At 34.9% G+C, this 17,643-nt stretch overlaps 2 protein-coding genes across 3 annotated transcripts; both read right to left on the bottom strand.

The window, feature by feature from the left end:
• Window positions 1-2,385: 2,385 nt before the first annotated feature.
• LOC145070731 (uncharacterized) lies at window positions 2,386-8,270 on the bottom strand. Its single transcript, XM_079017688.1, has 3 exons — window positions 7,896-8,270; window positions 3,046-3,765; window positions 2,386-2,975 (listed from the first exon to the last, which is right to left on the bottom strand). Exons 2-3 carry the CDS (start codon window positions 3,374-3,376, stop codon window positions 2,509-2,511), a joined length of 798 nt encoding a protein of 265 aa, XP_078873814.1. The 5' UTR covers window positions 3,377-3,765; window positions 7,896-8,270; the 3' UTR covers window positions 2,386-2,508.
• A 623-nt stretch (window positions 8,271-8,893) lies between these two features.
• On the bottom strand, window positions 8,894-15,052 carry LOC145068376 (protein EMBRYO SAC DEVELOPMENT ARREST 30-like). 2 transcript variants are annotated; one of them, XM_079015332.1, is made up of 12 exons: window positions 14,884-15,052; window positions 14,516-14,640; window positions 13,450-13,700; window positions 13,237-13,321; window positions 13,006-13,076; window positions 12,825-12,913; window positions 11,990-12,233; window positions 11,439-11,551; window positions 11,276-11,366; window positions 11,056-11,184; window positions 10,449-10,990; window positions 8,894-9,537 (listed from the first exon to the last, which is right to left on the bottom strand). In XM_079015332.1, the coding sequence occupies exons 3-12, from the start codon at window positions 13,615-13,617 to the stop codon at window positions 9,147-9,149; spliced, it is 1,923 nt and encodes a 640-aa protein (XP_078871458.1). In that variant the 5' UTR covers window positions 13,618-13,700; window positions 14,516-14,640; window positions 14,884-15,052; the 3' UTR covers window positions 8,894-9,146. The 2 variants fall into 2 exon arrangements, with proteins under 2 accessions (XP_078871458.1, XP_078871459.1); XM_079015333.1 differs by lacking the exons at window positions 14,516-14,640; window positions 14,884-15,052 and having other exon boundaries at window positions 12,825-12,887; window positions 13,450-13,588.
• Window positions 15,053-17,643: the final 2,591 nt, after the last annotated feature.

Raw genomic sequence — 17,643 nt, 5'->3', positions numbered from 1 at the left:
CCCGCTAAACACATACAATCATATAACATGCTAACACATAAAGAAACATACTCTATTGTATCCCTGTCCTAAGAAACATACTCTGCTAATAATGAGATACGGAACATCGTCCGTACTCAGCTAGTGATGAGATACGGGACCTCGCCCACACTCACCTCCCTACCAGACACATACAATTATCACACAGACAACAAATATAATCTAACATGCAAACATTCCTCGGGCACCCGCCCGACATCAGACCTTGGTCTGGAATAACATACTGGCATACAATGCCTAGGGCTAACCCCCGGGTCTTCCTACTCATAGACTACATGGGCTGACATTGTGGCCTTAGACCCATTCACACAGTGAGGAGACTCGCCTTACATTGTTGAATCCCTGGCTGGAACTAGCTGAGTACGGACGAAGTTCTATATCTCATTATTAGCGGAATATGTTTCTTAGGACAGGGATACAATAGAGTATGTTTCTTTATGTGTTAGCATGTTATATGATTATATGTGTTTAGCGGGTGGGACCCGGAGACAGGCGGGGCCTAAGAGAGACAGATCTGTATACCGAGCGGGGCTCGATACCAGGCGGGGCCCGATGTCGGGGTATTAAATTAATGGTTTGACAATTATGGTTTTAGTATTAAATTAAAAACGAAATTTTTGGTCATGATTTTTGGGATGTTACACAGTTAAAACAAGTTAGTTGCTTTCTTATATACAAAAAATAAGAAGTTGCCAATATGTGAACACGGATAAGAGGTAGTTACCCTCCTAAGTCATTTTCCCTTTGAGTTACCGATTAAAACATGTATTAACCGGTAATATTGGTGTAATTTAAACAGTTAAAACAAGTTAGTTGTTTTATTATGTATAAAAAAGAAGAAGTTGTCAATATGTGAACACAGATAAAAGGTAGTTACCCTCCTAAGTCATTTTCCCTATAGGATTTCTGAAATATTAAAATTGACAGAGTCCCTCTAATTAAGGTCCTAAATAAATATAAAAAAAAACTAAAAATGGAGGATTTTGTCAATTATAGCTAGTTCCATTAGGCTTCCACTTGTCATCCTATCTACGAGGTATTAGAGTAAATTACATGTAATGGTCCTATGGTTTGAGGTAATTTACGTATTTGGTCCCTAACTTTTTTAATTCGGAAGATCCCTAAAATCTATTTTTGTTGCGCATTTGGTGTCACCTAAAAAAAACTATATTGTCATTTTTATTTCATTTTTAATTTTCAGTTATTTATTTATAATTAATCTAATAATAAAATAGTTTGATTACACATATGGGACCCACAACCCACTTTCATCACCCATACTTCACTTTCTCCATTTGACCATCGACACCACGACTTTCATATTTCTGGCAAACACCAAAACTCTGACGAACTCCTCTGAAATCGTTCTCACTCCTTTTCTTCTTCTTTCTCATTTAATCCCTTTTACCTTCTCTTTCCCTTCCCCTTTTGTCTTCTTCTCATGTGACCCGTAAACAAAATATTAAAGTATATTTGAATTGAAAACTCCCCAAAAAATTAAGCTCATGCAGAAATTAAAATCTCAAATTAAACCCGAACTCAAAATGAAAACAAAACCCAAAATCAAAATTAAACCTAAATATAAAATCAAATTCTGAAATCAAAACCTGAAATCGTTGCTAACTGATTTCTTTTTCAACTGAAATCAAATTCATGGCTTTCAACAGAGTGTAATCAAAATTGGCACAAAATCGTGGATGAAACCAGAAAATATGGATGAATCAGAGTTGGAAATAGTTTGGCCTTTCAATTGGATGTCTTGGTACTGAATTTGTTCTTACCGACGATGCTCCGCCTAACTACACCACCGAACTGAGAAATACCAGATGAAATTAATGGATGAAGGTCATGAATTGTGAGGAACTGAACAAAAGAGACGGGATGGAGGTTGCTCGTGGGTTCCACAACTTACACTACCACTCTGGAACCTCAAGGTGCGGATGCGACGACGGATGTGGGTGGTTGTTTCATCGATTTAGGGTTTAGAACTTAAACTACATGAGAGAAAGGCATCGACGAGGTTAAAGGGGGGCGAATGTGGGTGGTTGTTTCATCAACACTCATTTCTTCATCTTCGGTGGCCTCTGGTTCTTTTCAAGCAACGATTTCAACGCCCTGGAGTTTCACAACTTATTTGGACCTCTCTTGTAGATGAACAGATTAAGGGGTCGTTTGATAGTTTCTGACTGGGTTAGAGCTGACTGGGTTAGAAGCTGACTGAGTTAGAAATGCTGATTTAGTCCATATCTAACTGAGTTTATGCTGTTTGATTATTTATCTAAATGGTTGTGCTGAATGAAAAAATGACCATATTACCCTCGTGTTGTCTCTTATGCTGGATAAAAATTTATAAAAACACAAATTATCATATAAAATCCAAATTAAACATACATCAATTAAAATCCAAATACAAAATGTAATACAAAATCCAAATACAAATTGTCATACATAATAAAAAAAATACACAATTTAACGTGAACCATTTGAAAGTAACTGATTAGCAATCTGGTCACGCAAAGTAGTCATATAGTCAACGGCTTCTGAACCCCATTCTATGCCTTCTATGTTTTGACCTTCATTTCCTCCACCACCCACATTAGGAGTAACCATAGTGTTTTGTTCAAAGGTCGTAAATAATTCATCTTCAATATCGTATTTCCTTATAAAATTATGGACCGCAACACAAGCAATGACTATGTCTCTTTGCACTGGAAAAGGATAAGGAGCCATTTGTTTTAAAATTGGAAATCTCGCCTTCAATACACCATAAGCACGTTCAATGTAATTTCTAAGTTGTGCATGAGCATGATTGAACCTTTGTTCCTTAGTTAAAGCTCTGTTTCTTCGAAAATCCGCTAACCAATACCTAGTATTGCGGTAGGGAGCCATAAATCCACGAGTGTTGGTGTATGCGGCATCACAAAGGTAGTATTTATCTGTAGATGTATGACAAATTTATCATATAAATAAAAAAAGATTAAAAAAACGTATAGTAAAGTTACAAACCTGGTGGAGGGAATGGAAATCCGGAAGTCGGGTTAAATGCAACTTCTTTCAAAACTTTAGAATCATGTGCTACGCCCTCCCATCCAGCCCATACAAAGGTGAATATCATATCAAAATTACAAATTCCAATTACATTTTGATAACATTCACCTTTTCCTCTTCCCCTATAACGAGTTTGTTGATCAACAAGCACAACTGCATGTACAAGTGTTCCATCTAGTGCACCTATTGCTCCGGGAAATATCTGCATTAGCCGTCTATATCGTTCTGATGAATTTCTTGTTGCATTAGACGAGGTTGGTACTATAATTTCTCGTGCAAAACACATCATTACACGTAAGACCTCATGAAAACATTGATGAATTGTTTGTGTGGAGTGATGAAATCTTTCTTTAACGGCTCAAAAACGTTCATTATGTCCTATAACATGTAAAAACATAGCCATCTTCTCTTCAACGCTTATCGTCCTACTAGATTGCAACCAATTTCTCTCTGTAAAGTGATTGCATAATAGTACAAAAGCATCTTGTGAAAGACGTATCATATCGAAACATTGTATAGGACATCCGTGTATCAAATCTTGCGTATACACATACCCCTTTGCTACCTGTTCACTAGCTCTTATTCTTTTAATTATTCTTTGCCTTTGTCGGACCAACATCAACCAATACCATGAGAATATAAGAAAATATAGAAAGTCACCTTCTTTATCCATGTGTCCTGTTAGATGTCAAATACAAATTACATTTTAATCAATAACATAACAAGCCGTAACATGTAAATACTAAAAGCATAACATTCCATAACATATAAATTCATATAACATAATTGCATCTAAGAAAATAATCCATAACATAACTAAACCGTAACATACTAAAGTCAAACAACAAACCATAACATACTAATGTCAAACAATGAACCAAAACATACTAAAGTCAAACAATAAACCATGACATACTAAAGTCAACCAACTAATCCAAACTTTCTTCCCGCATTTGTTACCCACGACTCACAAGTTGACAAGTTAAGGCGCAACCAAATTTCCCTATTGCCAGCACTTTCAGCAAATAACATAAGAGCAGTGGTGTATTTCGAATCATATTCTCCCCACTCCAAGCTTGTCAACCTTGCCATACAAGCATCCATCTCCTTGTCAAGATTATTTGCTTCAGTGAATGCTTGTGCAGCCTTGATAATTTCTTTTCCAACTTCTTTCAACTCATCATCAAGTGTGGTTTCTTTAGGACCATTTCGCTTGCCCCCTTTGTTTTTTGTCCGCCCAGATGATTCCTCACTAGTAGGTTGAGCTACGGTTGAGCTTGGGGTATCTGTGTAACATCCTGAAATATCAAGAGTAGAGTTGAAGGGCTAAAAGAGTAAGTTGTGGAAGAGTGACTCGGCGAGTCCATGGATGGACTCGGCGAGTAGAGTCGCGACTAGGTCGCGTGTTAAGTAGCCGACTCGGCGAGTAGGCGCTGAGTGGAGAAAACCCTAATTCCCGGGGTTGAGCCCTATATAAAGAACATTATGTTTTCCCTCCCAGCCTCTTTATCACCCCTTGAGCCCCAGAAAACCCTAAATCGCGGAGAAGCACCATTGTTGAGTGGATTGGAGCTTGGAGAAGTAATTATTGAAGGAATTTTGAGAGATTGAAGGCTTGGAGCAAGGGGCTTTGCTTGGAATCGAATTGCATTGCAGATTGGGCAACCATTGGAGGTAATATCTCGTTCTTGGGCTATTGTTATGTTATTTCTTCATTTTGGGGTTTGTGGGAACTTGTCTATGGGTGGAATTGGAAGTCTAGAGGTTAGATCTGAGGTTGCTACCTCAGATCTGGAATAGAGAAGAATCAGAGAGCATGAAAGTTCCTGTGTTGGAGTGTTTAGTGAAGCTTACATGTCCCAAACCCTAAACCATTGTGCAAATAGCCTAGATCTCGTTGGATTCACGTAAAGTTTGCCACTTTACGTGATAAAGGGGTTGTAGGAAGCTAGATCTATGTTTTGGATCAATTGCATGGCTTGGAGTGCTTCTGTATGGATTCAGACCAGTGGTACTCGGCGAGTCACATGAGTGTACTCGACGAGTTGTTTGAAGATGAGCGGGGACTCGGCGAGTTGGAAGAACAACTCGGCGAGTTGGATGAAGATGGCCTGGAACTCGGCGAGTTGTATGAACAACTCGGCGAGTAGGTTAAAGATAGCCATAGACTCGGCGAGTCTGTTCTTGGACTCGGCGAGTCTTGTCGAAGAGTTCCGATATTCTCTGGTTGAGTCGAGAATCGGTGAGTCAAGGGATGACTCGGTGAGTTGTGTGTGATAGGACACTGAAGTTGTGGGACTCGGCGAGTCTCGGGGTGACTCGGCGAGTTAGGTCGCGGATTGAGTGAAGTTCTGAGTATGGGAACTCGGCGAGTCATCGGGTTGACTCGGCGAGTAGGGTCAGTCAGGGGTTGACTTTGACCTTGTCTTTGACCAATGGTTGACCAGTGGTTTCCAGGGGTATTTTGGTAATTGTTGATTATTGTTTGAGTTCAGTGCATTGGTGGCTGTCCAAAGGTGGAGATCGTATCAGTGATCGGAGCAGCTTGAGTTATCTGTTCAGTCGGCAGTTTCGAGGTGAGTTATCCTCACTATATCTATAGGGTCTACGGCACCAAGGCCGACCCCTTTATCGGATGGAAATCCGAGTAGTGTTTGTTGTTATGATATTGCGGAATATGGGGCGGAAGGCATTACGTTATGGGCCGGAAGGCATTATATGTTGTGGGCCGGAAGGCATTACATTTTGTGGGCCGGAAGGCATTGCGATGTGGACCGGAAGGTCATGGCCTGGAAAGGCGTATGTGTGTAATTAGTATGTTGACTGATTCTTATGGTGATGTTATGCTAGTGACCGGTTAGTCCGGTATCTTGGTTAGGGTAATGATATGTTATGTGATCTGTTGATCGATTCGCTGACTGTGATCTGTTGAATGATTATATGTTATGTGCACAGTTGTTTGGTCTGGGGATTTGACCCGATATGTAAGGTTGTTCTATGTTCTGTTATGTTATGTATGTTGTTATGTTATGGGCCGGAAGGCGATGTGTTATGGGCCGGAAGGCAATATGTTATGGGTCGGAAGGCGATATGTTTTGGACCGGAAGGTCGTGGCCTGGAAGGGCGTATTTGTGGTTGGTATTTTTGGGGGTATCTCACTAAGCTTTCGGGCTTACAATTGTGGTTTTATGTTTTCAGGTTCTCAGGAGTCTGTGGCAAGGCAAAGGCGTGATCGTACCGTTCCCCGCGTTGGTGTTTTATGATTTGAACCTGGGAAAAATACTCTGTTAAATAATGTATTGAAAACCTTTTTGTAACAACGTTATTAAAATGAGTGGTTTTTGAAAAGTTTTAATTGTTTTGAAATTTTGGTCGTTACAATCTGGATGAGGTACTGGCTCTTCCATCTCTGTATCCTCAAAATCATGTGCACTGAAGGTTTCATTGGGATGAGGTAGTGTCGAAGATGGCCCCCAACTGTGAACACCGGTCGAGGTCGCCCCATCAAATAGTTGGGTACAAAGATTAGGGCAAGGGAGGGGTGCATTTCTCAGCTTATCTACATACTTGTTCAGCTGTTTGAAAATTTAATAAATATTGTTAAAGTAGTAAAAAAAATAATCTAATTTAAAAAATATGTATATATATACCTTTGCTTCAGCTTCCCATTCTTCATTAGTCATGTTAAAAGAATTTGTTACGGGATTGTAAATATTCCCGGTTTTGTTTTTAAGTTTTAACCATACCGCATACTTTGCTTTTAAATAGTCGTATCGGTTTTTCATTTGTTTTTTGTCGACAACAAAATTATGATCTGTTTTCAATTTCTCTGCGACCACAGCCCATGAGCTTGCCTTTAGGCCGCTACCCTCCCGGCCATTACTTGTTAATTCTTGGATACACGCTTCCAAAAATGTTTTGTCCACCAATTCCGACTTCCAACTAACCCTAGTTCTTTTATCCGTCATGTCTATTTTAAAAAAGAAAAAAAAAATAGCTAAATCATTCACATAACACACATTTACAAATAAATCATCCACATAACACATGTTTACAAATAAATCAAGCAAAAATGTGATTTCATGATATTTTCAACAACATAAAACAATCTTTTATAAACAAAAACACATAAATGTGATTTCCTCATACAAAAAAAAATTTGATCTCATAAACATATAACAATCTTTTATAAACAAAAACACATTATGAATTGATTTTATAAGCATACAACAATCTTTAAAATCTTTAGGATTCTTTGTTGGTTGCTCCATTGCACTTTTGATTGCTGTCATATTACTTATACAAGCAAGGAAAGTAATGTCTAAAGAGGAGCACACCATATTACTTATACAAACAATCTTTTAATATTATTATTATCTACAAATAATTAACTAATTATGTGTATATACATTCATTTTGAATATATATTTATGTAAGCATGGTAATTATAGGGGTCTATTAGCTTAGATGTGTATTTGTTTTAATTCCCCTTTTCTTGAATACATATTGTTGTAAGCATGGTAACAGCATGTGCCAATGTGCTATACATAATGCAGTAGACACATATTTGAAAGTAAAGGACACCAAATTGTCAAAAACACATTATGAAATCAGATTTCATAAACAAAAACAGATTATGAATTGATTATCTGCTAACCATTCAATCTAATTTAATCAAAAAATAATGAAAGAAGTAAGGACAAACTTTGATTTCATAATTCAATCAATAAATTGACAACAAACACGAAAGGTTTCGTGATTTCTAAAACATAAAAGCAAAAAAAAAAAAGATGAAGAAGAAACATTACCTGCGGTGGTTGTCGCCGGATTATTCTAGTCGTCGCCGGAAATTTCTGGCCGTCGGAGAAGAGGGCACAGGCCGTGGAAGAAGGTGGCGCAGTGCGTGGAAGAAGATGTAGATGATACAGGCGATACAATGCTGGAGATCGAAGTTTTTCTAGGGCATGGCGTATTGGGGAAAAAGGCTAGAAGCGAGAAGGGCAAAAAATATTCCCGTGTCTAATTTTTTTCCAGTCAGCCTTTTTTTTTACTGACCGAGTAAGGAGATTGGGGGTGGAATGGGCTGACCGAATCAGCTATATCATCTCATAAACAAACATCCGACTGCTGACCCAATCAGCAGTCAGTCCTGACTGGACCCGGTAAGTTCAAATCAAACAGGCCCTAAGTTTGTGGAAATGTTCACTTTATTTAATTTGGCTTTTCTTTTAGGAAGATGGACATATGTTTTGGTGGAGGTGGCCCTATGGATTTTATTATTATTTTAATATTTTAAATTGTAAATAATAATTAATTTATTGGAAAACAAAATAGTAAAAGACAAAATAATTTTTTTTTTTATATATATATGAAATATGGACTAAACATGCAACAAAAACAAATAATAAAGATTGTGAGTTAAAAAATAAATAAATAAATAAAAGCAAATTACCTCAAACCATTGGACCCACAGTGTAATTTACTCCAAGTATTATTACTCTTTTTAAAAAAGAAGTAAATCACGGCTAGTTTTCCTTAATAAAACTATTTTAAGTTATAACTTTCGTTATGCACGCCAACACTACAAAGAAATGATTTTCTACATTTCCATTTTTACAAAGAGACCAATAAGCTCAAGCTTGACTCCTAATGTGTGTCAAGCTTCTTTGTGAGTTCTAGCTCGAATAACTTGAAAAAAAAGAAACCCACCTCGTTTGTAGCCCTCATGGCCTACATACCAAACCAATGCCTAACAAGTTTATAAAGGAGCTATATAAATGAAGAAAAATTATACCAAACATAGGTGCATCCAAAAACAATTATTTCTACTTCTTATGAACTCAAAGCCTTGAATCAATATACAAATTATCTATAAAAATGAATAAACCAATGAACCTAAACTTATACCATGTTTGTATTTCCGTGTGCTGTTTGTAATATTTGACAACACATGGTGAGACCCATCTTTAACTGCATTCGACTTTTATTTGCCTCTATCCAAAAGAATATCATGTAAGTAATAAAAAAATAAAAATAAAAATAAAAACCCGTATATGTTTTCAATCGTTTGGATCTATTTCAGAATCTTGTTCAAATGTCGAATCTTTTGATTTGTTTTCATCTTCTGAACCCGATTGCCAGTCATCAGTTTCATCATCAGGTTGTTGTTCATTTTCATCTGTTATTTTAGTCTCTTGTGTTTTGGATTCTGTGAAACTCTCTTTGAGCCATTTAGGACACTTGGTGTTCCCAAATTGTTTAAAGATTGTACAAGTGCATTCGGGGATTGGGTGGGAAAGGAATGAGCTTGGTTTTGATTGATGGAATTGACGGTTTAGTCCCTCATCTCCAAGGCTGTTGTTTAGATGTTTACGCACTGCAAGTGTCCAATTTCGTCTTGGGAAATATAAGTTGTCTCTTGTGCTGTTGAACAGATTTGCAAGAAATTTCCTGCCGAGAAAATACCGTTATATACAAGAAATAGCAATGCTTCCATTTATTTTTTTAACAACTGTACTCCAAAAACTCTACCAAATTATAGCATTGTCTTATATCCTAATTGTAAAAATTTAGGACTTAATGTGAAAAACCTAACCATGACTCTCAAATAAGTAGTTCTTTAAGTAGTTCTTTCGATGTTAAGTCAAAAGGTAACACTCATTAAGCTAGGGCATGTTTCTTTTTTTTACATTAAAATAATGTTTTGTTTAGTTTAAGGTTGTATTTGACACACCAAAGCTAGTTTATAAGTTAGTTTATTTTTCGATTTTTTTAAAATGTCATGTTTGGCAAAGCTAGCTTTTTTTAAAAGCTACTTGGACTAGTTTTTGAAGAGTTTTTTTTCAAAATTTTCAAAAATATCTTTTAATTAATTATAGAAAACACATTCTTTTAAATGTCTTTTTATGTTATTTTATATCTTTCAACTAGCTTATCAGCTATTTATCAAACGTCATTTTTAATCGGCTAGTTTTTCGGTTGTCAAGTAGTTTTTCATACAACAGCAAGTTTTTCAGTTAACAGTTACCCTTTAAGTTATTACGTCAAACATACCTAATTGTTGTATATATATATAAAGATTATCGGACTGTCTGATAGTTGTTGATTGAGTCGAGACCTTGAGACCTTGTCTCAAACCCAGCTTCTTACTTACCAAACCCTTCTTACTTACCAAACCCAGTATCAGGCATATCAAGACTGAACAACCACTTGTGGAATCTGACCTAGTCTGAATCTGACCGAAACAGACTCAATTTCTTACCAAAACTAGTAAAAGACATATCAAACAACCCTTATTTCTCTTTTTGGAAAGAAGTAAATGACTATTTTACCCTTTGATTTTTGTATAATTATATATTTACCTATCAGGTCGATAAGTTGGGGAAGACGCCATCTCATAAAGGCGATGTCCCATAACCAAGCTCGAAAAATCCGGCCACCCAGTCCCATCATTATTAAACCCGGGAAAAAAACCATCTGCCTCAACCGACACAACATAATCAATCGCATCCCACAGCAACCTCCGAGCTTTCTCCCTCAAATCAATCGCCGAAAGATCCGGCTCTGAATCCTTCTCTGCAATCCAACCATACCACCCTTCTTTTTCATGCTGGTAAATCGGCCGCCCTGGTGGCGGCGGCAGAGGGCGGGGACGAGGGCCGGCGTGGTCCCACTCGTTGGTAGTTCTGGTGGGAGTGTAATTGAAGGGGGATAAAGGAAGAGGTGTTTCGGTGCCTAGTAATTTGTTTAGTTCGTATTTATTGCATAGATTTGATCGGTCTACTAAGTTTGTGTACATAGCACGTAGTGGGATCATTACACGTTGACCACCGAATCTTTCCGAACCTGCTAAGTAGATCCGTGTCATTGGTGGGTACCCCATAGCCCGCAGAAGAAGTCCCACCTGAATAAAAAGACATTAATACCCTCGTTTATCCATTTACTTTGAATAAGAAGAATCCATGTCACCTCTTCCGGCATGAGTGGACACAACCCCTTTGCTTTCTGAATATATGAATCAACACTTGTTTCTCCATGAACAAGTTTTTGTTTAATCATTTGCGCCCTTCGGTACTGAATGAGTTCTGTATGAACATCCTATAAAAAGATAGGTGAAACTCATACATACATATACATACATACATACATACATATGTATATATCTAATGTAATTCAGTAATTCACTAACCTGGAAAAGCTCAGAACAACCTTGATAAGCTAAAGTGTCTCTTACAAGGCCAGGATGATATGCAAGATAAGGTTGCCCTGAAGCTCGTAACCTGTGTAATTAAGAAATTGAAAAGTTTAGGGGGGAAAAGGGAAATAAGTAAAAATGTTAAGACGACTTTAACCTTTTCACCATCTGATGTGCCAATGACAAAATTTCTGGGCGAAAATTAAGCGCGTGAAATGCTACTCTGCATCTAAGTCTCTGATATTCAGCCAATTTAGGTGGGAGGATAGCCTGATAAGAACACAGATACTACAACTTTAATGATTGTTTAATATTAAATCAAACATCAAACACATTGAGATATTTATATTACTAGGTGTGAGACTCGTATATTATACGGGTTGATTTAAAAAAAATAAACATTAAATTAAAGTGTAAACATAAAATATTTTTTAATGTACAATTTTAAAATAAGAAAGGAAAAATGTATTTATTGTAATTTAATATCATATATATGATATTTAATACTTTACATATATAAGTATATAACTTTAATTTTAGAAATTGAAAAAAATAAAAAATTGACAAGTGGATAATATTTATTTCAAAAATATCATAAAATGACAAGTGTCAAAACTCATGAGAGATTGACACGTGGCAAAAAAACCATCATTTATTAAGGAGGATGATGATAGTAAGGAATTAAAGTGTTCATGCTATTATTAGTACCTGTAGACAGCTACCATCTATGATCACTAATCCAATAACTTTCCCCTTTTTTAACTTTGGCAACACTTGTTTGACATAATACTCGGGTGAAGCTGAGCTTTTGGGCTTAAAAATTGGGCATTCTTTACGTTTTCTTGCCTCCTTCAGCTTTGGTGGAAGGTCTTTTACAATGATTACATCATTTTTAAGAGAATTTATCAAGTGTTCTTCATTGTAAAGATATGAGAAGCTTTTAAATTCGGAGCTGAATGGAATAATAACATACAGAAAAAGGGTTACAAGATAAAATACAAAGATTGCTGCTTGATATTACTTTTGGTAAGTTACGCTTTTAGTCCCTGTTTTAGTTTCTTTTTTCGGATATGGTCCGGTTTTTTCATTTTTTTTTTTTTTATCTTTTTCACCCCTAAGTATTTTGTCACTCTTTTTGTCTCTCAAGTGGACGGATTTTTTAAAAGATGTCATCATGAGGGTATTTTAGTCTTTTCTATTCTCTCTCTTTGAGAGCTTGTTATCGTCACTTTCTCCTAATCGTGATATTGAAAGGCATTCAATTTTCATCCCCCTTCTATCACTGAAAAACGAAACCATTCCAAAGACATCGTGGATGCAACATGTTTCAAAGAGAGAATAGTAAAAAGACTTAAATACCCTCGTGTGCAACACACATGCCATGACTTGATAACACCTTTTAAAAGGCATCCAGTACATGAAAGAAATAGTGACAATAACACTTATCAGGGATGAAAAAGGTTAAAAATGGAAAAAACAACTAACCAAAAGGACAAAAATTGTAATTTACCCTTTTGGTTTGTTAGAGGACTAGTGAACATACCCAATGCCTTTGGAATTAACACTTTCTTGAAGCTCTGGGATGACAAGAGTAGCATTGAGAAGCCTGGATATGGTAACAAGATCACAAATCTAGCAAATTGGAAAACCCGTATGAATCTTCAGTATTACACAACATTTAATTACTGAAGAAAAGTTAACATGAAACTGAACACATTACATACCGATGATCTAATCTTCTCAAACCCACCAAAGATTTTCGCATGTATGAACCCATTGTTCTTGTGTACAGGAACTGAAACAAATTTCCAGACATGAGTAGAGTCAGAATTTGAATTAAGTGCAAAAAATAGCATCATACTTTCATTTCTTCTTATTACAGCAATGAAAGTAGGATGCTATAATACAAAAATAAATAAAAGTATGTTGCTATTTCTTGATAGAAGAGTTGTTACCAGGGTATTTCTTCCTAGGGTTTGCATAAGGCTGCAAAGCCTCTAAAGGCTTAACCTTCTTCCACAACTTTCTAGATGCACCACCCTGCAGCAACCAAATAGAACAAAAAGAATGACCAATGTACACATTACAAAAGACTAGAATGCCCTTCTCATCCTAATTGAATTATCCTACAGAAATTCATGTCAAGATTCAAGTACAAGTATTATTACCTGTTTTCCCATGACATTTACATTTAGATCCTCAAGAAACCCTGTCATCACATGGTATTGCACTAGCTCTGCACTTGTGTTTGCAAGAAACATATGTACAAGCAATGACAGAAAAGATAGAACCAGACCTCCAAGTGCTACCCATTTTATCTTGGATTTGAACATCATAAGAACTTATCATGCAGTTTGGAAATGATTCGGTTGTTACTTACAATTGCAGTAGAAATGGATCCAGTTCTTCCAAATCATGACTGAAAAAGGATAAAAGAAGCATAATGTGTAAAAGTTTGATACTGTAGAAATGGTTGGGCTCAGTTTTTCAGACTAGGGTTAATGAATTGTTTATGGAATGAACATGTTTTTACCAAATCAAGCAAATGAAGTGAATTTCTTACCAATTTATGCAGACAGGTTGCAATTTGTTAGTGAATAAGGATCGATTTATACATGTATAAATTGGTTAAAGATGGTAAAAACAGTTGCATAAATTGGTAAGAAATACATTTTGTTCATAAATTTGGTATTAACATGTAAATGCATTGCATAAATTGGCCATTATCCCTTTAAACTAATGTAAATGTCTATGAATGTAATTGTCTTTCTTCAAACATATTACATGAACGTATTTACAAGGATTTATTTTCAAACATATTACAACTTCATACTACAAACATACTAACTTCAATACTTCCTAACAAATTACAAGAATTGCATAACAATCAATGCAACATAATACAATTCACTTTGTGTAATAAATTGTTAGAACATAACACAATGTACTTTGTCCATGTAATGGTGCATATTTACCATAGTTCCTTGAATTCTATACATTAAACCCCCTTTCTAGAATAACTTTGTTAGGAGTAATGCAATGAACACATATCTATATTAGAAGTTACAAAAACTCAAACTGGAAAATGCCAAACGTTTTGCAGATTACAGAAAGTCAGCGACATAAACTTACAATGTCACTCAAGTTTTGTAGTAGAAGAATAAAACAGACAACATCAAATTCTATATCAGCACAAAATATAAACTACTTATTAAAGAAGATCGAGAAACATACAGGGAGGCGTGCGGCTGAGGGCGGAGGGAGGAGGCAGGCGTGCGGCTGAGAGGCTGTCGGCTGTCGCAGAATAAAATAGGCGTGAACGCGTAGCAGAAGGAGAAACGCGTTTTTACCTCTGAAGACTACAAAGTGATGTGTTAATCACTTGTTCGTTAAGTGATAATTTAAGCATTGATGAATTTGAAGAGTAACAACTGTATATATCTTTCGATGATCATACTTATTTCAAAAACATAAGAACTAATTCTATCCTGTTTTAATTGTTGTTTCGTGAATGTTTGAAATTAGAAGTATAGGATCAAGAAGGAGATCTCAAATCGAAATTATGGTAGCAACACATATGGAATGCGATTCTGCGGATATACCTGTGATATGGCGAGACGCATGGACTGTGACTGAAATTTTCGGTGGCAAAGACGACGGAGGATTTATATAGTGCTTCGGGACTGTGCCGACGTATAGAGAAGACTGTGATAGTTTCGAAATATGGAGAAGACGTGTGTTTTAGGGTGTAGTTTGTTAAGAAAGATAAAACAGAGGGGGCTAACTTGACGAAATTGAAAAGGATGTAAAACAAACAAACCTTTTTTATATCACAAGGGGACAAAATTTTCAAATGACATATATAACTAAAAATGAACAAACAATTTTGAATAGTTAGAAATGAACCCATGAACCAAAGGAGCCAAAAGATAAATTGTACAAATAAATAAATTGTACAAATAAACTCATTAAAACTAAAATAGCATTTTATTTTATTTTATTTTTTGAAAGGCAATAAAACACATTAAATGATCATCATTTTTAAAACTTGGTGGAATTTCGAATTCTAAAAATCAAAATGAGTGGCTCCCAATATTTAAGGCCTTTAATCAAAATTTTCACATGCTTTTTCAAACTTTGTTCTGAACTAGCTCAAACGTTCCCAGCCCTCATTAGTTCAACTATGAAACTATACATACAATTGGAGAACATGATACCTTTTACTTCTCTTTTATATTTGTCATATTATTTGTTCCCCAACTTGTTTTTTTTTTTCAAAAGAAAAATCTTCAGGATTTCAAACACAAAAAATAAGTTTAAAACTAAATGAACATATTGGATATTATTCAACCAAGTTCAAACTCTTAATTTATTAGTTTTATTTTGTGGATTTGTGTATTAACATCCCTCTTAGGGTTATTAGTAGTTAACCATATTTATAAGGTATAAATCGTACTTATGTGGTTCATTTAGACTAACATTTAACTTGACTGCTTCCAGAATCCATTTGCATGTTCTCATTGTACTTATTATCATATGTTGGAACTCGGAAGAGCTCAAAATGCTACATTGTTGCTATTATAAGTACTCATATGTTATATCATATGTTATAAGTGTATTTTGTGGTTAATGCACGTAGTATACTTTTTTTGGAAAGGGAACTTCCCTAACGAGGGTTTCCGGGCCAGCTTACGCGCACCGACTAATCCCCCGCTGCAAACATGAGACTTTGTCTCATACCCTGGAGTCACTGCAGGCGAACCTCCATGGCCACAAGGGCTGAGTAGTGCCAGGATTTGAACATGGCATTATGATATATCCATTTGGACGTAGTATACTTATGCATTTCTCTAATGATGAAACCTTGTTAGGCGGGTGTCACAAAAAAAGATAATTTAAAAAAGATTAAAAAAAGATTAAAAAAACTTACATTTAATTATAGATACTTTAAATTCAACAATTATGTTATCAATTGAAGCATATAATTTTATTTATATATTAGATATCAGTTTCTCTAGTTAATATTGTTTGTAATTTAACTTCCTTATTTATAGTTTTTGGCTTCAAAATTCAAACTTGTTTGGCTATTTTTTTGAAAAAAAAAACTCATTAATAAGCATATTAATAATTTAGTTATTATCCTATAAAATCTAATTTTGAGAGTCAAAATTAATATTTATCTTTCAGTATATCTCACATAAAATGAATCAATTTAAGGATAATAGTATGAATTTTAAAATTCATTAAATAAGCAAGTCAATTAATTTGAAATTTTGAATCAATATACTGATATCTTTCTTTTTTCCAGATGAATAGCCGAAAACCTCCAAGATGATATCTTAGGATCCCAATTTTTTTTAGAAGATAATGATTTCCTTATTTAAAAACACCTTATATATACGATCCCAATTTATTTGTATATTATTATTGTTTTACTCCTATTTTAAAGCAACAAAAATAATATCTTCTTTATTGTTAAGATTACTTACCAGAAAACACTTATGTTAATTGTAGCAACGTTTCGTCCTCCATCCTCTACTTGTAAAATGACGATTTTCTTCATAAGTTTGATTTTCCTATTATTTTTGATCTCCAACAAGTAATTGAGGTTTGTATACTTAACTTTCATTTATGAAATATACATTATGTCAAATAATTTTTGGATTATTTTTTCCCTCGTATTTCGTTTTACTTTTTTTATTATATAATTTAAACTTATATCAATATTTCTCAGAAAAAAAGACATTGATTGTTATCGGTACAATTAAGCATATGTATACTTATATGGAATGGTACTATTTGGCTTATACTAAATGTTAAGAGAAAATCATAAAAGTCATTTTAATCCATTATGGCAAAAGTGGTGGAACGGACCAAAAGCAAGATAAAAAAAATTTTATTGTTACACTTCAAGTTGCATGAACAAAGACATATCTATTGTTCCAAGATTTTCAATAACTTTTTTATACATATTATTATAATTTATGGTTAAATTTTCTAATTTTATATTACATAATTTGTTTATATCAATGGTTTTAATTTCAAAATCACCATTAGAGTACATGACTTTACCGGTGTTGTGTCTCGTACGTTATTTGATCGTGACGCAAAGAAACTTCTAGAAAATACCACACAAAAGTTGCTTCAAAATTTTAATGAGATTATCAATATTAACTTTATTTACATAAAACTAATTTTTACTTTTTATCTATCTATTTTTATAACCGTTCATTTTTTAGGAGGGTAATATGAAGATTTATCTATCTGCTTTTGAATGTACTTTTGGATAAAAAGTTGGCGTTCAAATTTCAAATTTCACATTATAATTTGAAAAACAAAGTTGATGGTTATGCAATCTCAAA

The sequence above is a fragment of the Lactuca serriola genome, chromosome 8, assembly GCF_051521515.1.
Source record: "Lactuca serriola cultivar US96UC23 chromosome 8, Lser_US96UC23_V15, whole genome shotgun sequence".
Taxonomy (NCBI): Eukaryota; Viridiplantae; Streptophyta; class Magnoliopsida; order Asterales; family Asteraceae; genus Lactuca; species Lactuca serriola.
Note: the sequence above shows the minus strand (reverse complement) of the source record. Positions and strands in the feature narration are given on the sequence as shown.